A 27,268-nucleotide genomic window follows, 5' to 3' on the forward strand; every position below is an offset into this window, starting at 1 on the left:
GCGAGCCCGGGCCCATGGCAACGCCGGGGCGGGGAGCAGCAGCAGCAGCAGCAGGGAGCTGCTCCGGGCGATAGCGGCGAGCTGCTGGCCGCCGGTGCTGCGAGGGGCCGCTGTGCCCCGCTCCGGCCGGTGAGACCGCTTCCCCCGTCCCCTCCCCGGGGACTCCCCGGCCCTGTGGCGCGGGGTGAGACGGGCTCTCCCGAACCCTCCGGTCTGTGGCACGGAGCTCCGCCGGGATCCACACACAGCACCGCGGAGGCTCCATATCCGCCAAAAGCGCGGAGAAAGGCGGTGGCTGGCACCGGCCGGCCGGGCCCACCCCCTGCCCGGGCCTGGCAGCTCCGCCCCTGCCCCGGCGGGACGGGCTGAGGGGGGCCGGGACGGGACGGGGACTCCCGCAGCCCCGGGGCTGCTGCCAAAACCGAGCTGCGAGGGATTCGGTTTGTGTGTTACGGAAACATCGCAACACCTAAATTGTGGTTTCTCTATTCCGAGCCATATCCTTCTTCACTTAATCTCTTTAATTGGCTTATGGGCAGGTACCGGTCTCAAAGTGCTTACTGAATTCTTTCTGCAGTTTCCTCCCAGAACATCGAATGAGTGTCTGATAACAGTTTTCGGTAAGGAGAAAAAAAAAAAAAAAATCGCACTAGAATTATGGAGCCTGCCCTTTGCTTTTTTGAAGTGTATTTTTTTACGGAACTGATGTTAACAGCTGTTTCTGAACTTCAGTCCCAGGCTGCTTGTGCTAAGAAGCCAGTGCAGCCACCCACCCTTGGCGTTCATCTCCATGCAGCAGTAGGTATCCAGACGGAGAGGGGAGACGAACTTATTCCTGCTGGTGGCCCTTGTTGTTTGCTTGTGCTCTGGGTTAAGGAATAAAAATAAAAAAAAAAAGGTTGCCTTGAATTTGCTGTACTGAAACATTGTGTTAAACACGTTAGAACTTTGCCGTAGTGTAATCGGCCGGCCTGCTTGTGATGTTGTGTAACTGGGCCGAAGTCTCTAACCCTCACTTGGTATAATGAGCAATTACTTCCTTGACGAAAAATTATGTCCTGGTGAAACTGTTTTTTAAAATAACCTAATCAACCCAGACCTCAAAATACACTTAGATATTTTGGAAATATTATTTGGAAACATGAGCTAGACGACCTCCTGAGGCCCCCTCCAACCAGAATTATTCTGTGTTTCTGTGCTGCTGCTGTTTGTCCTCACAGTGTTTTGCAGGATGGAGTCCTGGCTTTTAAGTTTACTAGGCTTTGTGCATGGCAGTGATGCAGCCTGCTGAGCTGGGGAGGGGGAGATGGGATGAGACACAGGCACAGGACCCAGCAGTGTGTTACAGCACACACGGGGTGTATCACTGTCAGCCTGCAGTACTGGAATACAGCCCCCTGCTCCTCTCTGTGTAACCCCAAATCTGCCCGAGCTCTACAACCACACTACAGATTACATTAAAATAGGCACTGGTAAACTGCAGAGGCTGCTTTTAATTATATCTAGTGCTTTTTTTACAAATATGACAAATATGTTAGTGCAATAGCTGTTTTGTATTCTTTAATATTTTTTTTACCTCAAATTGTGTAACAGTGTTAACTGCTAGTACCATTTCTTCTCCACAGGCAGAGGAGCTGAGGCACTAATACCTTGAAACCTTCAGTTTTATTCTTTCTTGACTTGCTAAACAGTAGCCCAGTTCTTCAGGACTTCCATCAGTGTGAAATGTAATCAGAGTGTTAGTGCATTTTTGTACCAGAATGATGACTACTGTAGAAGGTGAATACTAACTGCTATAAGTTCCTTTCGTGCTTGGCTATCTGAAGTTAGCCCTCTCAGCCATTAGATCCACTTACCTCTCATATTTCTGTTTACAAGTTTTGTCAAAATATCAAGATGTTGCAAGGGGCTTGGACATGTAATTCTCCTTGTTTCCACTCATGTAGTTAATCAGTGGAAAGGCCTGAAGGGAGGACACAGGTTATTTGATCCCATGGCCTGGTGACAGATTTTTTTTTTTTCTTTTACCTTACTGCTTCTATGTTTAGAGTTTGATTCTGTGCCATGAATATCAACTGTGATATTTCTTTGATTCATCACACATTTTCCATCTCTTAAATGTCGCTGGTTTAAGCAATGGACTAATGCCCTTTTATTACTCCTCACTAGTTGTCAAGAAGAAGCAAAATTATACTAGTGTGCATGAAGCAGTGAAAGCTGGGGATGTAGAACAGCTTGCATTGATGATAAAAAGTGGAGCCAGTATTAATGAGGTGGATGTAGTTCACAAATTCACACCCTTGCAGTGTGCTGCTCACGCGGGAAGTCTGGAGGTAAAATATTACCTTAGTGTATAGGCATAGCTGGGCTTTTATAAGTCTGTATTTCCTTCTTTGGGAGAGGCTGAACACAACATTGCTTTGATCAGACTGAATCAATAATCTCTGCCTGTTTTTCTCATGAGCAGGAGTACAGGATTTTAGATTTTTTTTTTCTTTCTGAAGCCCCAGGCAATTTACCTAATCAACTTTGCCATATTTTACAAAATCGTTGATTTTCTTACTATGAGCAAAATGTGCCTTATGACCTTTCAGACTCATGACCTTCTTCTGTCTCTATTGCATTTTCTTCTTCTCTTGAGACATTTAGAAAATCCTATAGGATGTGTAAAATGTTCTGAAGGTGACTGAAACAGATGAGAAATTACATGAAAATGTGTTCATTCTGCTTACCAATATCCCATGCCTCATTCTCCCTAGAAGTAGTCCTAATACATTTTATTTTAATAAATGAAAATGCTGAATAATGGTAGAGAAATCAGCAGGTGATTGTATCAACATTTTAAACTTCCAGAAGGACTGAACTGCTGTGCTCAGCACAACATTCCCTTTCTTCTTGCAGCCTCCTTGTTTATTGTTCATGACAGTCTAACCTTGAAGGAGCAAGGCCATTCACATCCCAAAAGCAAAAAACGTTAAGTTCTTGTTAAACTCAAGAATTGCTAAGTGCAGTGCTGCTGCTGGAATTTAGAGACACTGTCAAGAAAATGCTAATTGTCACATCAGCCCCAAAACCAGATTGCTTACCCACTCTTTTTGTCTCTATAAGTTCTGCCATTTTTCATTTGACTCTCCTACTTTGCAATCAGTCTGTTAGACTTTATTGAATTATCTGTCATCTGCTTGTCACTAAGCTCCTTGGCAAAAATAGTGGAGGAAGCAGAGCTGTAAGATTGCCTGAAAGAAGATAATAAATCTTAATAATATGTAATAAAAAGTTCTAACTGTTCCTCTAGCTGTCTTTGGATAGTTCATAAAGCTTTCCATTGCAAGCAATGATATCTAAAAAAAAAAGTAAATAAAACAAAACTGAGCCATGGAAGGATGAGAAGAGAGATGGGATTACATATGTCTAAGAAGCCTAATAAATTAAATGAGGCTTTAAATATAGTACATGATATTTTTCCTGCTAGTAATTTTAGCTGGGATTCATGTGAGCATGTTTACATTTTTTTTCCCCAATGCTTTTGCCTTCTGCCATGTGAACACTCTAACAGATTACATTTTAAATCCAGAAGGTAAAATAAAAAAGTCATACTGTAACATCGATGCTAGGATCTGAATCAGCATGTTATTTGCACATTTTGTACCCTTGGGTGAAACCTGGAAAGTATAACTTACCCATAAGTTTCTCATGCACAAATACCTGTTTAAGGCATGCTCTGGGGTCTCATTATTTTCATAAGGAAGTATTCCAACACTAGTTTGAAGTGTACCTTTGATGGATAAATTCTAGTTGAAATGTGCCTCAGAGACACAGTGTGCCTAGTTAAATAAAAAGCCCTTTGGTTTGTTGAGCAGTGCCTTCAGTGGTTGCTGTGGCATGGAGCTGACACCACACGTGTGACTGTGAGAGGCTGGACAGCAGCTCACCTGGCAGCCATCCGAGGGCAGGATGCCTGCATGCAGGTACTGTAAATATTCACTCTCAAGCAAAAGTTAGCAGGGCAGACCTTAATACTGGACAAATTCATTATGAATATCAGCTGAGGTAGCCCCTTAGGGAACTATGAGTAGCTCATCTTGATGTCTTGACATGCCAAATTAAGTTAATAATTTTCAAACTAGAGCACTCATTTGTGCTGTCTGTGCAAACAGAGCTATTTTGTGCAATACCAGGCCCCTGAGGTCAGCCCAGAGTTATCCTGTTGGTCATCAGAAGCCATCCTTCTAGGAAGTGTTTGCGTTTTCAGCTTGTGAAATGAACTTGTGCTTTGCATTTCTTTCAGGCCTTGTTACTGAACGGAGCAGATGCAGCAGCTCGGGACGAGCGTGGGTGCACGGCCTCGCACCTGGCTGCAGCCCACGGGCACTCGTACACCCTGCAGACCCTGCTGCGCACCGGGGTGGTGAGACTCCTGCCTGCAGTCCTGCTGCACAGCCACAGCCCAGCAGCTTTTCCCAAACAAAACTCTACCTCAATTAAACTGAGATTTAGGGCTGTAGATTAATTACTGTGGGGCAATTCATTTAGTGGGTAAATTTCCATTTTCTTACATTGTGACATACATTCAGGGAAAGAATCAAAATTTGTAGAGAATCAATAACATGAGTTAATCACCTTCCACTGAGGATGTCATTAAATGAACATCAGGTACTGGGGTGATGGTAGTTTTTGCAGTTCTAAAAATCTTCTATAGTAAAGGAGACATAAACTTTAAAAAAAGAAAATTAGTCCAGATGCATATTTAAGGAGTAATGACCAATTCAGGTCATTGTGATGATAAAAATATGTCTAAAAATGTCTAAGTGTATTAAGTAAAAGCAGGAACCTGTGAAAAGTACCTGTCTTTAAACTGGAACTGCATCTAATATATGAACTTTGAAAAATGTTACTTGGTTTGATTTAAATAATTTAACACAATGAACAGCTGATTCCCATATAAAATTTGTCTTGTGTCTAAGATTCAGAAGAGCATGAATTAACCTGCTTTCATTTTAGGAGGTAAATGTTTCAGATGGGAATGACTGGAAACCTGTTCATTATGCTGCTTTTCACGGTCGCTTGGGGTGTTTGCAGCTTCTTGTTCGATGGGGAGCATGCGTAAATGATGTGGATAACAATGGAAACCTTCCAGGTATATCAGGATAAATCATATGTTTTTAAACCTTTGGTTTACAGTTGTTGTGAACTGTGATAATTGAATGAATTGTAACTATTGCACAGCAGCAGCGTTTGCTATTTGATTCCATGCAATCCACATAGATTGCCCATTTTTCTAATGATGGGAGAATTTATAAAATCCAAAGTGTTGCTCTGTTGGTGACAGTATCCCATTCACTGCTGCTGTTAGCAAGGATGAGAGCTTAAAAATGCTAGGATGGGGAGCAGGCTGAGCCTGACTGGAGCAGGTGAGCAGCATCTCCTGTGTGTGTGATGGAGCTGGTGTGCCAGTGGAGGTCACAGGAGAAAGACAGGTGGAGGGGGAGGCAGTTTCATCTGCTATGTGCTGCTTTTTGAATTGGTGCCAGTGTAATGAAGTCCAGGTGTGTTTGCATGCAAGTTTTGGTATCTGTTTCTTAACTGGTTTTGTAAAACAGTTGCTTTCATTTTCCTGAGATTTCTTCATCTTGATTTCTGGAATACTGCTTTTTCGGGATTATCTGTAATTTCTTTTCATAATTATCAATGTATTCATTTTAGCATAAAAATTGGCCAGTGATTTTTTCCTTACTTTTTGTATTTTCTCCAGTATTCCTCTCCCTACCATACCACTGCCTCAATATCCTCTGTAAGCTCAATGGTATTGTTCCTGTCTTGGATTCTCCTTGCATCCTTTCCCTTTTAACATTTTACTTCTTATGGTTTGTCACATTATTTTTTCCAAAGAGCATATGTTTTTCTCTATAACTTGTATAGAGCTGTCTTCATAAATCCCTTCTTAAAATTTTTTACCTTCTACTAAGTACTATTTACTTAGGAAACAGATAGCCATGCTCTGTTTTGGAAACCCGGGTCTTGTTATAGGATTTGAGGCTTCTGCATCCCAGCAGGAAATCTGGTGCATTAGCAATCAGGGGTCACTATGTTAGGCACCCTGGGGGTAGCATGGAAGGCAGCTTTATTTCCATTTGGGAACACTTCCCTGATAGCAGACGTCTGTGGAGAGAAAGCAGATGCCAGCACAGTTCTACTTAAATGCTCTGTGTAAAATTAGTAGAAAACTGGTTTTGTTGTATTTTGAAATCTACAGAAGCTTGATCTTCCAACTTTTGTTCTGTTTCATTTGATTATATTATCTTCCAAAGGAAAGAGAATATTTTGGAACATGGCTAGTAACAGATCAGTAGTAGTACTGTGCAAACCAGCTTGTCTGCTTGTGTAGGAGAACTGAACTTAATTTATCATAACACACTTCAGCTTCAAGATTAGCTGAACTGTGCTGTAATTTTTCCTAAGAGAATACTGGAAGAAATTTTTTGAGGTTGCAGTGCCAGGCACCTGAAACTTAAAAACTGGCTGTATCTTTTGCATAGGTGTGTTACAGCAAAGGGTCTCATTATCTTTGCTAATTTGCTTGGTAATATTTTGGAAGAAAAAAATTCTGTGGCTCATTCAGTGTAGAGAATGGGCTGTGCTTATTAACCGAACATTTCAATTTGCTTTCTCTCTGTATCCATTTTTGGGCCACATCCATGCTTCTTTTATTGCTCACTAGCCAAACCTATTCTAAAAATTTTTCACAGATACAATTTTTTGACTTGCAGCTTTGAGAAGAGTGAATATTGTTAGTCTGATTTAATAAAAGACAAGGTGAAACAGAGAGAAGTTGGGATACCAGAAGATTTTAGGTATCTGAAAATGGATTCATAAGGGTTGAGTCAGTTTTTCACTAGCTGACTTACTTTTAGCATGGTACCCTTCTTTTCCCTTCTTCCTGAGAACTAACTCACTAACTAAAATTCAGACTGTGGCAAAAATTGCCCTCATTTCAGTGAAGCTCATATTTTAGATGATCATCTGTACAGAGGTATCCTCATCATGCTATAAAACCAATATCCACAACCTTTTAGAGCAATTATACTCTGGAAAGCTGTGGATGGTTTGGTTTGCTATAGAGAACTTGTGTGTGCCAAAAATGGAGTGAGATGGGTTTTTTGGGTCCTGGGTACATTGTTTGTTGATTATGAAGAGAGTGAGATTCTTTCCTGGAGACAAACTAATCCTTTTGCCTTTAGAACATCAGCCAGCTGTTACAGAGCATTTTCATAGAGCGATAGAACATAATAAGCATTTATTCAGCAGGTTCTTCTCATTAATGGGACTAGAGGATATTACTTATGTCAAACTAGTCAGCATGTGTTTGGTACCTCTTATTTTGTAGTAATAAAACTCCAGCACTGTAATAATATTAAATAAGTAAACCCCTGCATAGCCTGAAGGTCAGGTGAGGAATGTACCTTCAAATATTTTGTCCAGTAAAGCACCTATCCCTGTCCTCATTTTATAGGTGGGGTAACTGAGAGTGTGATGCAACTTGTTTGTGGTGGCACAGTAGAGTCTAAAGCAGAAATGGCCTTGGCTCCTAATCAAGGACACTGCTTGCTGTCCTCCTGTAAGGAGTATCCCTGGAACAGCAGCTGCTGAAGGCAGAGATCTGTGTTTCTGGGGGAGGTGAGGCCCCAAGAGTGCACTCTCCAAGCTAGGCCTCGGTGCTCTGTTGGGAGTCTGTTTTACAGTCTGCTGCAGTCAGCTCTGCCAGGGAATCACCTTTGCAGATCCCATCCTTGGCAGCTTAATTTCCTTTGCCTAGAGCTGAACTCTGTCTCAGGTGGGAGCTGCACATCTGCAGTTCAGCTGAGGCTGCTCTTCCCCTTGTGCAGTGTTGGATGGCTCGTGCTGGTAGAGGAGCCAGCTCTAACCAGTGGTGAGAGCATTGCTTTCTCAGTGAGCAGCAGGGCTCACCTCTAACACCCTTTGTTTTACTTGTGCTGTAGCACATCTGGCAGCAGTGGAAGGACACTTGCATTGCTTTAAGTTCTTGGTCGGGAAAATGTCCAGTGTTATGCAGACTCTGAAAGCCAGGAATGACCATGGAGAGACTCCAAGAGACTTGGCTGAACGGTTTTATAAAGATAATATTCTGCAATATATTGATGGTGTGGAAAAAGAGGAGGAACATCCAGAGATGCAGGAAGGTGAGTATCGATCTAGATACACTTGAAAAAGGCATTATGTGTAATTCTTTAGAAGTACACAAAGGCATACTTATTGTTATTTTGGGTCTGTGAAATTAATCTCTTAACTGTATGAGATACCTGTAGCCATAACCAAGACATATTTAGTCAAATGTCTGGTGAGCACTGCTGGTTACGCTGCTGCATTTTAGCTGATTAAGGAGCATTTATCCTTGCTACCTCTGAAGTGTCCATACAAAAGTTGCTGTGAGAGAGGTGAGCTGTGAGACAAATACCAGCATGTTCAGTAGAACTGCAGGCATCTGCTTGGAAACATGTGTATTTCCTTTTCAGTTTTAGCTTTCCCAGCTCATGATGCTGCTTTCAAAGGGGACTTGTTAGTGGTTAGAAGACTAGTGAGAAGTGGAGTAATCAATATTAATGAGCGGGACGATAAGGGATCCACTCTCCTGCACAAAGGTCAGTAAATATGATCTACGTTTCAGCTTGTTACTCCTTGTTGCTGATTTATTTACTTTGTTTTTCAAGTGGCTGCTAATCAGATAAACTTAATGAAAACCAGCATCTCGTTTCTTGAGGGCTTGGAAAGGCAACCCTAAACTCCTTATTTTTTAATGTATGTGTGCATGGGTCACTCTAAAAACAATATAACCAAACTCAAGTCAGGAAAAAAAGAGCTTATAATAGAGAGAAATCAGCATCTAAACTGAAAACTAAGTATCACTGACATTTATTTACTTACTAATTGTATGTCAATATCAGCTTTGTTGAAATTAATCCTGCTTTTCAGTGATGGAGGAAGAATGGATCAAGCACATGGATTCCAGCTCTGAGTGATAAGGCTCTATTCTAACTATAAAAGCTTTTAATGATCACTTAATTTAATGTAACTAAATAGTTTTGAGTTTTTTGTGTTTTTTTAAATCAGGCAAGATGTGGCTTTTAGAAACATCTGGCTGGCTAAGTATAAGGATCATCAGTATTGCAGCCTGGGCCTTTATTTACATCAGTACTGTGGGGATATGTTGTAAAAACCACAACAAAGTCATTTGGTAGGATGCTGTGAAGAAAGGTAAACTTCTGGTTGACACTTTGACATGTAGTGGACTGCTAGTATTACAGAAAAAAGTCCTTTTGTGTTTAGGGGGTTTCACAGTATTGTCTGAAAGAGGAAACAAAAGATTTAAGAAAGAGGGAAGCATTTCTGTAATATGCTTTTAACACATTTCCTACATTTCTTTTTTACTATATAGTAGAATTTTTAAAAACACAATTGAAATTCTTATTAAAATAACTGATATGCAGTGATTTTAAAATCCCACTTTCTTTTCTTGGAATAATGCTGACCTACAGTTGTTTCATCCCCAGTGTTTACATGCTGATGTTGTAATTTCATTTTCTCATCTCAGTAAGAAAACAAATATAAAAAATATCCAAAAGGGAGTGCTGTCAATAAATGGATTTATTCTTAGTTGAGAAAATCAGTGTACAGTTTCATCTAGACTTGCCAAATACTATCTTCCATAAGAGACATTGTTCCCGACACCACATGGTGGGAGCAGTTGCCTTGGCACCTCATATGAGTAGAGTTGTTAGGATGCTGCTGAGAGGTGCTGCCTTGAGTGTCTGTCCCAAGAAATGCTGTAGCTTTAGCTGCTTTAGCTCCAGCAAAAAGCTTTTCTTTTCTGAGACAGCAGCACACACCACAGACTGGGACAGCCAGCTGTGTCTGACACCTGGGAGCCCAAAGCCAGGGAGAGGTGGCAGCGCTTGGCTGCCAAACTGTGATATACAGGCCTCTCTTACTAGGGCAGCAGTTATTTGTGTGTCTTGTGCTTCGTACCTGAGACTGGGAAAGTTTAGTTTAGCTTGTCCAGAAAGAGCTGCCAATACATTTCTAGAACTGGAAAGAGTCACTAAACCACACTGCATGCTCTTCCCCAAAACTCTGTGTACCCAAGTGATGTCAGCATCTTGACACACAGGCTCCTCTTGAAATAGTATCTCCCTTGTGGTGTCTTCGTGAACCAAAACTTTGACATGTCAAACAATGGCAAGAGGAGGACATTTTAGGTTTGAAACACTTCAGTTGTGTATAACTGACTTGTGTGCACCTTCCTTCCCTTAGCTGCTGAACAGGGACATATCCATTGCTTACAGTGGTTGGTTGAAATGGAAGCTGACTGTGACATTACAAATGATGCTGGAGAGACTCCAAAAGATGTAGCCAAGAGGTAGCAGTACATATCCTGTAGCTCTGACACTTATTTTCTTGCTATTTGTGTATCAAAGTCATTTGTTGGCATTAATCCTGATTTTCAGTGATGGAGAAAGAACAGAGCAGGCCCATGAATTCCAGCTCTGATTGATAAGCAAGGCTGTATTGTAGCTACAATATTGTAGCTATAAAAGGTTTTAATTTTCACTTAATTTAATTTTCTTTTCAGTGAGGTCAGACACAAAAGAGGAAAACTAGCTCATTTTCAAGAGGACAGTTTTGAGCCCGTATGCTCATAGTTTGCTGTACAAAGTAAATGACAAGTAGCAGAGGCCAGCTGATTTTTGATTAGTAAAAATAATGCAGATTCTGATGAGATTAAATTAAGAAATCCTGCAAAGGAGAAAGATGCCTCTAATGTAGGAGTCATTGCCATAAGATTCCATCAAGGCAGAGCTCATGCCATGAGAATACTACAAAAAGTAGATAGATAGTTGTAGTGTGTATATAGTGCTTCCTTTAGTCCTGATACCCCTCTGATAAATGGGAATGTGGACAGTTTCAGAGAGTTTCTACCACACATGTTTTTCCAGATTTTAACTGTTCTCTGTGTAGATTTGGCCATCTGGCAGCTGTGGAACTTTTGGCACCAAGAACTGCAAACAATAACTCTAGCGATGAAGAACTAGATGCAAACAACATAAAGTTTTTTGAAACACATGGTGTGGAAGGGAGTACAGATAGCAAAGAAGATTTAACCCTGGAAAAAGCAGAGAAAAGGAATGCACGCAGTAAGCACTGTATTTCCGTCATTTCTTGTTTGCAGAAGTTATCAAGACTAATATTATAGCCCTAACTATGACAGTTCCTGCCAACTGCTCTGATTTTTTAGTTGTAAGTTGAGATGGTTGTCAGGATATCTGTAATACTAAGCATTGCAACAAATTAGAAAACAGGCAGGAGGCAATCAGATCATAACTGTTACACCATTTTAATCTATATTGGTGCAACAGTGTTGGATTGCTAATTGTTTGTGACATCTGCTTGCTGTGTGGGTGTCAGGTGTAGCTCAGTGTTTGCTGAGCAGTGTGATTTCTGCTCTTGTGTTTGTGAGACAATTTTCCAGACTATTGGATTCCAGCATGACTGTCTTCTCCTTGCATTTGACCTACCTGTGACTCTTTCTTACAGTAAGGGCCTATAACAAGATTAAAGAACTTCAGCAACTTCTAGAAATTGCCTACAGCAACTACAGACAGCTGGGGGGAATAACTGAAGAGGAGAGGAAGATGAAAACAGAAGAAAGGAAAGTTGAGAAGTAAGGTCATTCTGCTCTGCTAATGGTTAACTCTGAGGGGCCCATTTTAAATCCTCCTCTAAAGCTGATTTTCCTCAAATTTGCTTTGGCCATTCTGTCTGTTCCACTTACCAACTTCAACCAGGCCAAAATAAATGAATTGCAGCAATTTGTCTGGCTATTTCTAAACTTTTACCACCATGATCAGACCCACAACACAAGTGCTTGATAGGTCCATGATTCTTGTGCAAGACCATCTGTTTGGTCTTCAGGTTTTTCTGCAGATGTGTGCAGTAGGTCTTATAGGTTCTGGCTGTTTTGTTTCCACTGAGGATGCCAAAGACTTGTATGCCCTTCAGGAAATCTGAAAATAAGCAATAGTCTTGGCATGGTTTGGATGGAAGTGCATATACAGCAGAGATTATTCAGTGACCTGCTAACATTTCTGTTCATTGGCAATATATTGCAATATATTGGCAATATAAAACAAGCATTACCTTGTTTTAGAAAATAGAGAAAAACCTATCAGCAAACCTGCCCTTGCATGTGAAGCATTGCTCATGATATCTAATTCTCAGTGTCCCCCTTAAATCAAATGGTTCTGTTAGATTGGTCAGGTGATTTGATGGACAGATTGTCTACATTTCAAAGAAAAGTCTATCAAAGATTTAGAGAATTAACAATACTTTAGCCTCCAAAGACAAGCCTGTCTCCACCTCTGCCTGTCAAACATTTGGCTACCCTCTGTTCTCAGTCTCTGTAGATAACCACCTCCATAATGTGTTTGGGCCAATTCAAACCACTGTCTTTATTTGGTCACTGAGAGAGACTGTCCTGAGCCATCAAGATGTATGCCATCAAGCAGGCAGTAGACTTAGCAGTCTGTGTGGATTTAGAGCAGGTAACAAGTGTCACAGTTTGCAGTGGTGTTTGTTTTACAGCCATATCTGAGCCAGGAGTTCTTTTGGTTTCAGGTCACCCTTTGACTTGGCTTACGCTTAAAGTCCAGCTTCCTTAACTTGATACATAATCCATAGGTAACATTTCTACCTGCACCTGAGTTAGTTGTTGTGAGCTCATTTTTCAACATCTTGGAGCGGTGTAGGCACTTCCAGGGCATAATTAGACATGTACTTCAGGATGAGATTCGTCACTTCTAGAAGTGTCTCTCTTGGTTTCAAAGGAGGAAGGTGACCAGCTCAGGTGTTGATGCCTACATTGAAAGCTCAGAGCAATCTGGTTTAAATGATGGAAAAGTCACTGTTGATTAATGACAGACATGAAAGGTCATTTTGGATAGAGCAGCTGCTCAAAAGCTAGCAGTGTCTATTAGAAGGCTCTGGTGGGGCTCTTTAAGGGATGTTGCATTCTGTGGCATGTGTGGCTAAACTAGAAAAATTGTGAGGCTCTCTCTCCCACCTGTGAAGGCTAGAAAGCATCCCTAGCCCCAGACTATCCTTTTGAAAGGAAATGGGGGGCTTCTCAGCATACCTGTCTACCCTTTTCAGGATACCTGTCTGTGGATAAACCCCAAGATGCTTGTATCATAGGCCAGAAAACCTCATTATTGACAAAACATTTAAGACAACACCATTTCCTGGATGAAAAGCAGGAGCCATCACTTGGAATGGCCACTGTAGCAGATTTTGAAGATTTCTGCTTTAGTCCAGGTTTTTTGGCTGTAAGAGGCCTGGCCACTTCACAGTGCTTTAACCAGGGTTCATTGCAGGAAATTGTCACCATGGGTGTGCCACACAGTTTGGGAGTTGTGGCTCTTTAATTGGAAGCATGGAAGACGTCAGCTGTCCCCTGAGCACTGCACACAGACCATCCTTGCAGTGTCAGTAAGGTTGATTGGGTTTGAGTCAGGAATTCTTCACTCTGGGAAACAGGAAAACGCGGTAGATCTTGCTGAGAGCTTTCCTGCTGTGCTGTTTGAATGCACAGGGCAGGTATCTTCCCTTTCCTTTTACTCATCTTCCATCTTTGTAGCTGTGATAATTCATCCTGGTATGGGAGAGAGCCAGCTCAACTCCAAACTCTGTTTATGTGTCAGTTAAACAGTTCCAGGAATCTCAAATAATTTAGGAGCCATTGAGGGTGTGACCAGTGAGATCTTGTGCAACTGTGTATAAGTCAGTCATGCAAGCTGTCATCTGAGTGTTCCTCATCCGTGCCTAAGCCAATCAATAGGAAGGATGTAGAAGCACCAGATGTGAATGAGAAATCTGCCCCGACCTTTCCAGAATGCTGCCGGCTTTGCGCTTTTTCTCTCTTTCATAACAACTTCGTTGGGGCTCGGGCACTTCTCCCTCCCCCGCAGCTGGAGCGTGGCCTGGTCACAGGAGCGGCCCGGGCTCGGTGTGTGGGCAGACGGCTCCATCTCGTGGTCCCATCGCGCCGAGCACCGCTGGCAGCCGAGAAGGGAGAGCTGCTGCTCAGCGCTGTCACCAAGGCTCCGGAGCCTGAGCACAGCTGGCGTGAGCGTGCTGCGCTGCTTTCTGCGTGACTGACCTGCTCCTTGGCAGAGGCACAGCACCACGTGGAGCAGCCGGGGCAGGTTTGGATGTACTTCATGCTCTGCTTGTCTCTTTTGCTTTTGGCAGGGCTGTGAGGGATCTGGAGGCCCAGCTGGAATATGAGCGAGTCAGGCGGGAGAAGCTGGAGAGCCAGCTGGACGATTATCGTGCTGAGATAAACCAGCTCCGAGAGGGCCGGGGGAACACCCGCACCGCCTCTGCTGCCTCCGCGGTGAGCGCCACACCAGCTCCCCTGGCCGTGGCACAGAGCCACTGCCCGTTGCTTGCGTGTATTCCCTCTATTAGAGGGCACAGTGCTAAGAAATACTAGAGAAAATGTGCTACAGCTTTCAGCTCGGGGCACTGAAGGGAGCAGGAGCCCTTGTCTGTCCTTGACAGTGTCTCTGCTGTGAAAGGATATCAGTTTCTTTCTGCACCCTGGCAGAGAAGCACCGCTATTCTTCATTTCAACGTTCACCTAAGGAGCGGACTGATCCCGAGTACTTGCATACTGCTTAGCCAGTGACTGGCAGCTCCCCTTGGCTGGCACCTGCTGTCTGAGACTCGAATGGTGCTTCAGGAGAGGTGGCACCACCTATAGAACTACCCAGCCTGCAGGGGTGTAGAGATAGCTACCATGAGTCCCCAGAGGGGGACAAATTCAATAACAGGGACTTGATCCATGTCACAGTGTCTGGAGTCAGTCAGGCATACTGAATGAGAACTCAAGATCTCATAGAAAATTCATGGAGATAATTCAGTTTGTTTGGGAAAGGAATGGTACATGCAGCACTAGAAGTTCGCAGACAGGCTCTATTTTGAATTAAAAATTAAGCTCTTTTTATATGATAGGGACATAAGAAGGACGAGGACACCAACACTGCAAGCAGCCACTAGCTGATGATGTTTCTAATTTTTTACTTTTCACCTATACAGACAATAGATTATGGTGCTTCTATTCTTTCAGAGCGTTTTTTATTTCCCAGACTATTTTCCATCTTTTCAGTCAATTGCCTCTGCAGTCCCTTGTTTTTGTGCTTGTTGGTGGAATCTCAGGCTCTGAATGCTAGGTGCCACAGCTGTATTTCAGAGAGGCCAACTGCACTTCTTCAAGGATGTTTCTGCTTCTCAGCCTTGTGATTGCCAGGCTGGCAAACATTTTCTTTGTCAGTATTTTTCATTAGGCAGTTGTTTTTTTTGGTAATTTTCCCCTTCTAACCAAGCTGCTTTTGTGGCTCAGTGACTGCTATAGCCAAGGAAGCCCATGCCCTGGGACTGTGCTCTCAGCTTCAGTCTGAACACAGTATTCCGTGGTTACTCCCAGATGTAGATTTTTACATCCTTTCAGTGGCTGCTGTTTAATGGCTGCAGTATTCTTTGTTTCAGAAAGCTGAGACAATGGCCAAGTCTTGCAAAGACAAGAAGAAAATAAAGAAGCAGCCAGCCTGCAGCCCAGGAGGAGCGAGACTACGCTGAGGAACGAACCTCAAAGGAGGGGCAGCAGACTGTGGAGGTATAAAAGCAATATTCCAGATAATGCAAAGTGTTTGCCCAGCCCAGCTCTACATATGAGCTGTGGGTCTCTGCCTTTCACTGAACTATGTTTTTAGTTCTCTAGTTCTCTGGCCTAACAAGAGGAAAGTCACAGGCCTTCACAGTACTAGAGGAAAGTATCTCCATCCGCTGGTCTATTTTGTACTGCTACCTTAGGGTGGAGAAAGTGCACATTACCTACTAGCATATTCAGTGTGGAAGCTGAATAGTGGGTAGGAGAATTACTTCTCAGCTGCAGAGCTGCCAGACCCCTTGCTTTTCATCTTTAGTCATTCCTAAAGGCAGCAGGAAGCAACTCCACTGTGAGGTGCCAGGTCATCTGCAGCAGTCTAAGTCAGGGCTGAAGGATTTACTAAGTTATGGGGCAGCATGTGGTTAGAAATGGCAACCCTGACCTCTCCTTCACACCGAACAATTAATGACTACACGTATGTCCGTCACCCCAGGACAACGTGTAGAAGTTTTTCTGTCAGCTGTGTGCTATTGTTAACTTATTTTCCCTCTGGAACCCTCATTTTGAGACTTAAAAGGTAATTCTTTTAGTGTGTCAGTCCTGATCTGTCCTCTCCTTAGTACCGAAGAAAACTTATTATCTGAGAATTTCAAAGACACTGAAAAATAAAAATCCATGTTTTTGTGTGCACCATGAAGGAGAGGGACGCTGACTTAACACCATAAGCCTTGCATCAAGAGCCTAGTTCAGGGTGTGTGAAATGATGGCGGTGAGAAGCTGCACTGGACAAGCTCTTTCCTGTGTCATCATTGGTGCTAAACTTTAATGCAGAAAGTCTCAGATATCCAGACAGCAAATACAAGAAATTAATTTTATTTTCTTGAATGAAGATGATAAATAATTTAATGCAGAGGATATAAGAACAGGCAGAATACCCGCAAGTTCAACTGTAAACAGAATAAAACAGCAATAAAAATAATTGCCACTAGTCAGTACTACATAGTCCTTAGCCCATAAAAGGCCTATTCGTACTTCAAAGTTAATCCATAAAACTTAAAAAAAATATTATTTTACTGTAAGAATCAAACCAAAAACAATATGCATTTGTACTCAACAAGATGGAACTGCTTCAGTTTTGGAAGGCATCCACCTGTGTTGCAACTCTGCAACAAGAGTTGTCAAGTCCCTGCAGAAGGCAGTGGTCAGGAGGGTCAGTGTGTCCCACAGGACTACAGAAGAGTCTGGAGGAGTGGGGAGGAGGATCACCACCACCACCACCACCACCCTGGCACCACTGAGATTCTGAGTATTTCTATATTAAAAGCCAGATACTATGGCTAGAAAATATGTACAGGTTCTTGGAAATACTCGGCACTACTTGAGGGGGAAGTTAAGAGCACTTATCTGCCCCAAGGCTGTACACAGGTGCTGGGAGTGGAAGCATTTCCCCTTGGAAAGGGGAAGGCAAAGACAGAGAAGTTCTCCCATTCTTTTGACTTCTGGGCTTAAAGAAATTCAGGAGATACTAAAGAAAATAATTCTATAGAGACATTTTGTACATGAGATTTTGATGTTTTCAAGGAAGAAAAAAAAAAAAAAAAAGGGTTCTTTAGTTAAGGTCCAGGAGTGTGTTTTTACACATCTAGTTAAAAAAAACAAAGGGCCAAGCTTCAATTAATCAAAAAAAAGTGAGGAACAGACTGAAGGCAAAATCCTGAAGCTATGTTCAAGATTAATTTACTTGGATCAGATTAGGTATGTTGAAGTCTGGTATCAGCATCCCCACACTGGGAACTTTAATTTGGGACTTGTATTCCCATTACAAGGGTATATAAAATATTTAGTATTTCCATTTTGAAAGGAGCTGAGAGTGAGAATTTTCCAGAAAGAAAACAAATTTAATTCTAAAAGATATTAGGAAACTTTCTGGTATAGCATAAGAAATACTTTGAAATAAATACAGTATTGAATAGGAAGAAATGAAATATTACTATTTGGCTACTTCCCCCCAATTATTTTGATCTTTAGTGTTACATATTCAGAAAACATTTTTATTATATGGGAAGAATATCAAAACAAAAAGGTGCCAAGGTTATCTACAGCACAGATGTGTTTGTCAAAGTGGTGTTGCTTGGGTGGCCTTTTCTGTCTGTATTTAGTGCAGTCATTCCATGTAGATCTATTTCCAGAATCTGTAAAATCCCAGTGCTATTGCTAAGCAAGTGAACACCGAAGCTGTTAAAAAACCAACACAGAAAGGAGATAATTAGCTGAATGCTGTTTTACCACATTATCCATACAGGAAATTAGCTGCAAACAGATGGAAGAATGTAACAACTCTAGAGCAGAGCCTCCTAAACCTCCCGGATTGCTGCAGGTGCGACAGAACAAATCCAGAAGCCAATGGCTGGTCTCAGATGCCGTAGCCTGCACAGCAGCACAGCCGCAGTGCTGAGATGGGAGGTCCTGTGCAGCAGCCTGAGGTGCTGCGTTTTCAGGGACACATCCCAACAACTGTGCTGGAAGCCTCGGAGCAACACAGGCTACAGGGGCTTTTACTACTGTCACCCAGCTACTGGAAACTGCACTACAGGAGAGCTAGCTGCACCAGGACTCATGTTAGACAGCACAGGTTTCCCATGGAACCAAAATGACAGCGAATTTGAAAACAAGCTGTCAAACACAGCAGCACTCCTGAAGCCTGACAAGCTGTCCTTTGGATTTGTTACGTTGCTGTTTCAATTAGTGTTAGAATAAAACTAATCACATTTTCTTTTGAACTTATTCTCACTTCCAAATATAATGCAGTACTCTCTTTTTATCCAGCTCCTACGCAATAAAACCTTCACTGGTTACGTATATATTGAGAAGACTAATCTCAAATCAGACTGAAATTTGCTCTGCTTGACAGGGGAAAGTACAAGTGCTGCCATACTGAAATTGTGTGTGGAGACTCAATGGGAGGCTGAACTGGTCATTCTCAGACCAATCCTGAATGACAGCAAACTTTCAGGCTAATGTAAAGGACCTCAACAAAACCTCTGTAGCAACTCCATCACATCAATCAATGGCTGCTGCAGCAAGCAGAGGTACTGTCAAACTGGATAAGGTATTTAGGCTTTTAAAACCATTTAGGTTTTTAAAACCATGTCCATATTTGTCCTAATCCCAGTTCTGGGCACAATCCTAGTCCTAGTGTGGCATGCTCCCACCTCCTCTGTGTTCTCTATCACATTTCTTCCAGCTAGAGGGGGGAGGGAAATCTCCTCCACCCAATGCAGGCTGTCTGATGCTACAGACATGCTGTCTCTTTTAGCAGATAATCCTGGAAAGAATTTTATACATCCACAATCCAGTACCAGTACTCACCTCCTTGCCTATCACATACCTGCTAAATAGCGAATGGTATCAAGTTTATTCGATTCCATGAGTGTTTTTAAGGAAGCTATTTCGGTATCAATTTTATTACTGATTTCTGAGATAATGCCGTTGGTATGTGCATCCTGAAATATTAAAAGACAGCATATATTTGACAATGGTCTCTAACCCCTTCAACTTTCCAAAGCTCAACTAAAATACTGTGGTATCAGAAACAAGAAACAATTTCCAACCTATCTCTGCTAAGAGACATTAGAAGACAGAGACTATTGCTTTATAAAATCCAGAAAGATTGCTGAAGGGATAGAGACAGAGAAAGAGAAAACTCCAGTGATCATAGAATCACAGACTGGCTTGGGTTGGAAGGGACCTTAAGACCAGCCCCCCTGCCATGGGCAGGGACACCTTTCACTAGACCTAACTAGGTTTGTCAGAGCCCCTTCCAGTCTGGCCTTGAACACTGCCATGGATGAGGAGTCCACAGCCTCCCTGGACAACCTGTGCCAGTGTCTCACCACCCTCAAGACACAGACTTTGTCTCTGATGTGCCAGTGGCTCCTAAAATAATCTACAGGACACAGAACAGTATTCCTGCATTTTTGAAAAACAAAGGTTTAAGCATTCACAAGGCATATTGCAAAAATGGAAGAAATGCTCAAGATGGGACATTGTCCCTCTTCAGTCTCTTAGACTTTGCTGTCCTCCAGCAGCTTTGAGGACATCCAGCTCTTGAACTGCTTGGCTGTAGGCACCAGCACCATCCCTGTGGCACAGCTGATCAGTTAATACTGGGAAAAGGGCAGCATGATAGTTCACATCCCACCTGTGCCAGCCTGTGACAAGGTACTTGGGAAGTGAGGAACAAGGCTGGAGCACCTCCCTCTGCTGATTGGAATTTAGCGTGAATCCCACAGGCAAGAAACACAACAGCCCTATGTGACAGAGCCTGGCCTTTTGCTTTACCATACCCAAAATGTATTAGCTTTCACCAAAGTTTGGGGTTTACATAACATGCAATGCGTAACTATATTCTGCTTTGTTCAATACTTACTTTTTTATGAAACTCTGTAGTTGCTTCCATCAGTTTCCTCTCCTGATCTGTAAACTGTGGATAGAGGATAAATCACAAGTCTAGCAACAGAAACACAACACAGAGCTAATAAGGGCATCTTCACAGACCACTTACCATATCTGTCACCCTGCTCCTCTCCAGGTTTATGTCTAGCTTGCTGTCAGCTCGGATTTTTCCGGTTTCAGTCTTTAAAACAAATTAAGATCATGAAAATAGCTACTCATCTTCTCTAATGGGAGTGTGTGGGTGTTTGGTGTTTACTTACCATTAGCTGCTGTTTAACTTGATCTAATTCAATTTTCATTTTCTAAGTGCAAAGGAGAAAAAAAATTTTTACAAATTCAGGGAACTTAAACAAATGAATCAGTGATGTAAGTGTTATCTCTGCATCCATGCAATTATTCTTCCCCATTTTTCCTCCCAATGGGGCAATTTGTTCTTGATTAAATATCCTAACCAATGTGTTTGGATGTACAGGCATATATAATCTGCTGGGAATTTTGTTCAAAATAAAGGAATTCTTTTGTAACAATGATGATCTTGGTATTAAGAGTCTAAAGACAGAGAAAGAGAAATACCAAAATACCATAAAATATAAGCAAAACCTGTCTCAATCACCAAATTAATTAAATTGTTGCAAAGGAATGGCTGACTCCTCCCCCTGCACTATATTGTTAATGCCCAGAAACTAGCAGTTACCCTTAAATAAAATTACAGAAGATGAAAAAAATGTACATGTCTTAGAATCCTTTACAGAAGATCTGAGCAGGTTGTAGCATGTGAAATATAATTTAATGTGATCTCTGAAGTTGTAACATACAGACTCTTCAATTCCAATAAAAGCATCCGGAATTACTTCTACATTTATATTCTATTACACAAAACTGGACATCAGGTAAAACACAACAAATACTGCAATTAAACTGTTTAATGAAAGTATGTTTTAGTACCTCGTTCTCTGCTCTCAAGTTTGCAAATTCACTTTTCTCCAGGATGACCATATCTTTCCGAATGGAGTCCAAATGTGCCATTATCTGCTGTAAAGTTATTTCCTTTGAAAAATAAAGCATGCCATTGATTAAGGTGCACTCTTTCTGGCAAGTAAAGAAAAAATGTTTAAGTCTGAAATGATGAAATTAGCTACTGCAAACCACAAAAGTGGGGAGTCTCTCTAAGAAGAATGTGACAGAAACAGACAATTTCATACCAGCAATTCATTTGAAAGATTCAAGAGGTTTGTGCTTTTCTGTTGTTCTAATACACCAACTCTGAACTTAGGCAAAAAGGCTACTTAGTCCAAGTAGTGATGAAATGAAATAGACCTGAAACTACAGGTCAATCCTGCAGTCTCCTCCACTTTCAATGAACATTCAGGAGCCTCAGAAGCATTAATTGTTGATCTGAATGCAGCTCTTACTAAGCATTTTCATTTCTTGCCCTCCTAAGTCTGATGGACAGAAGTAAAATACTGCTAAAAAGCACTGAGAAAAGCCTTCCTGGGGTTTGAACTAACAACTTCAGAATTCAACCACTACGTATAAACACAGCAAAAAACCCAAAGCAGAAAATAAAGGAAGAAACTCAGTATTTTAAAATGCTGAAAGCAATACTCCTTCACCCAGCATATGGAAGTTACCCTACTATTTAGCATGGAAAATGACACACTGCTGTGGGATTTTCTGATGCACAGTGATGGTTTTGATCATTGCTCTAGAAGGGTGTGCAAGCTGAAAATATGTGCCATTCTTCTTCCATTACTTAATGTAATTAAGCTTTCATTTTTTATTTGAACTGCTGCCTTTCTTCAAAAAGATTCTTATTTTACTGGCATTTACTTGTAATAAAAGATGTCTAACTTCTTTTTTTTTTCTTTTAAATCTCAGAAGAAGACAAGAACTTCTGTCTCTGTGGTGTTCTTTCATCAAAATGTAAATATTTCTTTTCAGAAATCCTACTATATGCAAAGAAAGTCAGCATCCCAAATAGAGTTTGCATGGAATTGTATTAGGCAGAAACAATGTTTTTTATAGTGTAGTCAGTATTGATAATAAATATTTCAAGACGGCATGAGGCATGTGAGCTCCTCAGTGTAAATGCAACCAAAGTTTTTGCAGGAATTGTAAAAAGTTAGTTGTAAAAGTTAGATTCCAGTGGAAGCTGGTCAGGGCCTGTAACTATCTGTTAAAATCCCAAGTGAAACTTAGCAATACCTGGCACAGTGAGGTGTTTGTAGTACTAGAGAGAGCTGCTCACTTGTGTTTTAAAGATGCAAACACGAGCCTTTACAGCTGCACAGCACAGATGAGTTTTTACCTGCTGGGCCTGAGTAACCATGTCCTTATAGACGGTGTCTAAGCTGACATTGGACAGGGTTATCAACGCCGACACGATGGTCTGTGCCTGCTCCTTCCCAAAGCCTAGGGGACAATTGAAGGATGACAAGTTAAGGTGATATTAAAAATCTGGATGAGGAGCAGGAGATGCTCAACTGCTGCACCTAACCACAGTGGCACATGGGAATTCATACAATGACTGGAAACTGACAGCCAGGAGCCACTCACTGCAACTTCAGCTAGAAAAAACAAACTTAATGCTGCAAAAAATCTGAAGCACAGTACCTTTTAATACACTGAAAGTCCAGACACACAGCTGATAGAGAGACCAAATTTCTTCACACAAGATTCAGCCATTCATGCATTATAAAAATAATTTAGCAAAACTTTACTTCATAATGAACTTTCACAAACTCTGTAAAACCAAACTTATCTTGAGCTACAAAGCATGCAATCTATAGAATAATAACAAATAATTTTGCATATATTGGAACTGCCCTGCACAGATAGGAACATATACAAAACTGATTTTTAAACTGCTGCATTCGTTGCCTGCAGAATGAACTCAAACTGGGATTTTTGCCTTCTGATGATAAACAAGTACACTTTGTCTGTAGCTTGGTGTAAATTTGAAGTGTTAAAGATGATGTGTGGTGAATAATGGGGAAAAGAATTGCTCTCATTTTAGCCAGATCTAGTCAAGTGCTGAAAGCTTTTGCCCTAGAGATTTATTTCCAGCAATCTGACTGATACGTTGTGTTTCAAGTATCCCATTTTATAAAGTGGGTTAAATTAACATTGTAAAATGCTTTCAAGGCACATTATTTAGAGAACTAAGACACTTCTCCCTTCTAGAATACTAGTACTGTCCAGGTGCACCACTGGTTTACATGTCTAAAAAAGCTACATGTGCTTTATGACAGCTTCCTTCCACTACAAAGTGTGATAGTATTGCTTCAGTTTCTCTGAATTTTCAGGGTGACTTAAGCTCTTGCCAATTCCTTATGTTGCTCTTCCTCCACAGCAAGAAATGACTGTGTTTTGCAAAGGTTTAGAAAATGAGGAAAAATTTATATAAGCAAGAGATGGGAGCCTGAAAACTGCTTAAAGTTTGGGAAAAAATAGAATGGCTCCCATACTTTTGTGGTTTTACCTATAAAGACCTGAAGTATTTGTACCTGAAGTGGTACTGAAGTATTTGTAGAAGTTTCAGAACAAATTAAACTGAATAACAACCAGCACCAGACAGACTTCACCTCACAAGCTCTAAAGGAACTCAAATAAGAAATAGCTGAATCAGTCCCTGGGATGAGTAACATTTCACATGGTTACCCATGGACTGGAAAATAACAGTGCAGTTTTTAAAAACAGTTCTAGAGAGATGTAGGGAAGTGCGAACTGTCAAGTCTGACAAGCATGAAAAGAATAAACATATTTAGGAGACTACTGTAAGTCTTTTAACTACTAACACATATTATTATTATTAGACCCAAATAGTGGAAACAATCCTAACCTCTGACTGTACAAAGTTTCTTTTGTCACTTGGGATTTTAGAAGATAGTTGCTAGTCTGATGAAGACATCAGCTCAAAGCTCAGAAGGGACCAATCAAGCAAACCAAACCCTTTGAATGACTAGGAAAAAGAATAGAGAACACAACAGACACAACATTACTTTACTCTGCAAATCCACAGGACATTCAGTTGTCAATGCCAGCACTGTTCCCTGGAAACATGAAATGGAATGTGATAGAAGCAGAAAATATTAACAGAAGGGCATAATGAATAATCAAAAATATGGAAAATCTACTGCTTCAGGAAAAATGCAACAAGCTAGGATACTTCTGTTTTGAAAATGATGGGGCAATATGACAGAAGTTTGCATAATCATGAGTGACATGACAGATTAAATGTTCATTCCTTCTTCCCACAGATGAGCTAAATGGGCATCAAATTCACCTCACAGATGCCAGATTCTGCATAAACAAAGCATGTGGATATCTGACTTTCCATAAGAAAGGATATTTTGGATAGTAATCAGTTTATAGTGGCTCAGGGACTGCATAAACTTGTGAAAAGAGTTCCACTGAGCGTTACTAAAACTCTCAACTGATTTAAAATACCTCCAAGGTGACAGAAACTGGAAACTTGGAAAACACAAGGGGATGTGCGACATACACCTGCTGTGTTATAACACTCTGCAGGCTCTGACTCACAGCTGCTGCCAGGAGACAGAACCCAGGGCTGGATGGACCCTTTATCTGACTTCAGCCAGTCTCACCCACAACAGATGTGTGGGCATTGAGAATGTATCACAGCACCATGCTGCTGAAAATATTTCTTACTAAGAAAAAACCCTTCAGTTCCTCTTAGTAGGCTAGTAGAAGGAATTTCTTGAAGAGCTTCATTTTTGCTATGAAAGTCTTAGACTGTTACTGTTACTTCAAATTTGTTACCTGTGTTATGTTCCTCAGCTGGAAGATACCACATAAACCTGCCTACAGCTACAAATAAGGTAAACCTAATGTCTCCTTCACCAGCCTCCTCAAGAGGCTGCCAAAACATTTTACACCACCAAGTACTGGTACTCTGGGGAAACTGACAGCACTCAAAGTTACACTACTTAATATTAAAAGTTTTCCTTCAAATTATTTATCTCATATCACTTACCATGGGCTTCCAGATCCTGCACTAAAGCATGGGTATCAAAAGTCACCTTCCTCTGCTCCAGGGGAGTGATATCAACTCTTCTGACATCGTATGACTTCCTCACAAACGTGGCAGCAAAACCTGGAAATAATGAAACATGTCTTAATCTTACCTTGATTGGCTTATCATGCAATTCATTAATTTTAATTTCTTCCATCACATAAAAGCTGCATGGATATTACAACAAAAAGCTGGGTTACAGCACACACCAGAAACCATCAATCCCTCTTTCACAGGAAATTTACACTAAACAGGACTTACAGGTCTGTCTGAAGTGCATTCATGTAACTGTGCCACAGACAAGCATCCTCACGCACCAGAAATAAACCTCCACGGCCAATTGCTTTATAAATACTCAGGAAACATAATTTAAATAATTTTCGTACTTGTAAAACACAGAATGACTTTATGCAACTAAGCCTTCATTGCTATTTTATTTAAATTGCTGAGCCTTAATTCCAACAGCTTTTTATTTTATCACAGAATGGTCTGGTTTGGAAGGGACCTTAAAGATCAACTGGCTCCAACACCCTGCCATGGGCAGGGACACCTTCCACCAGACCAGGTTGCTCACAGCCCCTTCCAGCCTGGCCTTGGACACTTCTAGGGATGGGGAATCTACAGCTTCTCTGGGCAACCTGTACCAGTGCCTCACCATCCTCACAGTAAAGAATTTCTTCCTTATGTCTAATCCAAATCTCTCCTTTTCAGTGGCTTGTGTGAACATAAAGGTACATTTAAAAAAAAATAAATATATGTAGGTCTAATTTTCATGATGAATGAATTTATTGGTTCACCAGGAAAGTAACTGGGCAGTAAAGGGATACGATGTTTGTTTCTAATACCTCAGTGATTAGGTATACCTAATCTCTAAAGAGGGATTAGCTAACATCAGGTATTAGTTAAAGATCCACTCTATTTATGACATGCCTTCCCACAAGCAGGTTTCACTGCTTCTCCTAATTTTATTTCAAGCATATGTTTCTCTTCACCTTATGTTTGTGCAGTTCTGCATATTACAGATTCTGTTCTGATTAATTATTTGTTATCTAAGCAGCCCTGTTACTTCTTAACCTGTTTATTTGAAACTATATGCACTGGTGGCTCTCTCTCTGCCTTAACCAGATTGTTCTGTGTCTTATCCAGATCTTTACTCAAAAGCTTTATATCATTTAAAAAAAAAGGGAATATTGTACCACTAGTAGATAAATCAAGTTATGTGCTATCTTACTATAAAGATCCGGCTAGAACTTAACCAGCTACAGCACTGCATTATTAATGACTAGTAGAGTTAAGATGCACAAAATGCTACACACAAATAATGAAAACCAACTCAAAACATCATTTTCACGGAGCTGTCCCAGCATTTAAACGCACAGCTCTTGTCTTCTAAACGCATTGGTGGAGTTTTTCACTGGGTTGAACAGCTAGCTACATTTCACAGACGCTGTCCCAAGAAAGCTGATATTACAGGTGTGGTTGCTCGCCACGCTGCTCTTGGCCCCACTGCTCCACTCCTGCAGTCTCGACTGGATGCTCCTCTCCCAGCACGGAGCTAAACCCTTACCTGAGATAGATACCTTTTGGTGACGCCCTTCTGCACCCCCTGGTAACTCCTCCCGTCCCGAACACCACCTGCCAGCCCCATACGCCGCTCACCCGGCTGCTCCCGCCCGTGGAACTCACCCCTTGTTCCAGCCCCGAGGGAAGGCGCTCAGCGCTCCCTCACACAGCGCCTCAGGGAGGGGCCCCGCGGCCGCTCCCTCACACCGAGTCCGGCCAGCGCCCTGCGCAGCCCCAGCGCCGCTCACAGACCCGGCCTGGGTTCACCCGCCCCGGCAGCCGCCTGCCCGTCCGCGCGCGGGGACTGCCAGCCGGCCGGAGGACCGAGCACGGCACTGCGGCGCCTCTCACCTCTGCGGGGAGCCGGGGGCAGCCGGGCCGGGATCGGGAGCAGGAGCGGGCCGGCCCAGGCGCGGATGGCAGCGCTGCTCCCGGCGCCCCTCATACTGCCCCAGCCCTCCGCTTCCGCCCCCTCA

General features: G+C 41.9%; 2 protein-coding genes across 4 annotated transcripts; one reads left to right on the plus strand and one right to left on the minus strand.

Annotated features, from left to right (window-relative positions):
- ANKRD42 (ankyrin repeat domain 42) lies at positions 1–19,121 on the plus strand. Its single transcript, XM_058844048.1, has 15 exons — positions 1–129; positions 540–620; positions 733–1,779; positions 2,170–2,333; positions 3,861–3,968; positions 4,289–4,408; positions 5,002–5,137; positions 7,998–8,198; positions 8,532–8,657; positions 10,327–10,432; positions 11,032–11,207; positions 11,608–11,734; positions 14,320–14,464; positions 15,619–15,745; positions 18,042–19,121. The coding sequence occupies exons 3-14, from the start codon at positions 1,761–1,763 to the stop codon at positions 15,706–15,708; spliced, it is 1,518 nt and encodes a 505-aa protein (XP_058700031.1). The 5' UTR covers positions 1–129; positions 540–620; positions 733–1,760; the 3' UTR covers positions 15,709–15,745; positions 18,042–19,121.
- On the minus strand, positions 16,597–27,268 carry CCDC90B (coiled-coil domain containing 90B). 3 transcript variants are annotated; one of them, XM_058844061.1, is made up of 9 exons: positions 27,144–27,268; positions 25,191–25,310; positions 22,503–22,606; positions 21,140–21,241; positions 20,455–20,496; positions 20,304–20,375; positions 20,169–20,222; positions 19,128–19,242; positions 16,597–17,974 (listed from the first exon to the last, which is right to left on the minus strand). In XM_058844061.1, the coding sequence occupies exons 1-9, from the start codon at positions 27,235–27,237 to the stop codon at positions 17,919–17,921; spliced, it is 759 nt and encodes a 252-aa protein (XP_058700044.1). In that variant the 5' UTR covers positions 27,238–27,268; the 3' UTR covers positions 16,597–17,918. The 3 variants fall into 3 exon arrangements, with proteins under 3 accessions (XP_058700044.1, XP_058700061.1, XP_058700053.1); XM_058844078.1 differs by having other exon boundaries at positions 26,916–27,261; XM_058844070.1 differs by lacking the exons at positions 16,597–17,974; positions 19,128–19,242 and adding an exon at positions 19,249–19,880.

This window comes from Poecile atricapillus, chromosome 1, assembly GCF_030490865.1.
Source record: "Poecile atricapillus isolate bPoeAtr1 chromosome 1, bPoeAtr1.hap1, whole genome shotgun sequence".
Taxonomy (NCBI): Eukaryota; Metazoa; Chordata; class Aves; order Passeriformes; family Paridae; genus Poecile; species Poecile atricapillus.

Coding starts and splice junctions, on each gene's coding strand:
- ANKRD42 (XM_058844048.1), top strand. Junction 3,969..4,288: donor GGCAGGATGCCTGCATGCAG/GTACTGTAAATA, acceptor CATTTCTTTCAG/GCCTTGTTACTGAACGGAGC. Junction 8,658..10,326: donor ATCCACTCTCCTGCACAAAG/GTCAGTAAATAT, acceptor TCCTTCCCTTAG/CTGCTGAACAGGGACATATC.
- CCDC90B (XM_058844061.1), bottom strand. CDS start 27,237: ATGAGGGGCGCCGGGAGCAGCGCTGCCATCCGCGCCTGGGCCGGCCCG. Junction 20,223..20,303: donor GGAGCAGGGTGACAGATATG/GTAAGTGGTCTG, acceptor CTCTATCCACAG/TTTACAGATCAGGAGAGGAA. Junction 17,975..19,127: donor TACCATTCGCTATTTAGCAG/GTATGTGATAGG, acceptor GTTTTTTAACAG/CTTCGGTGTTCACTTGCTTA.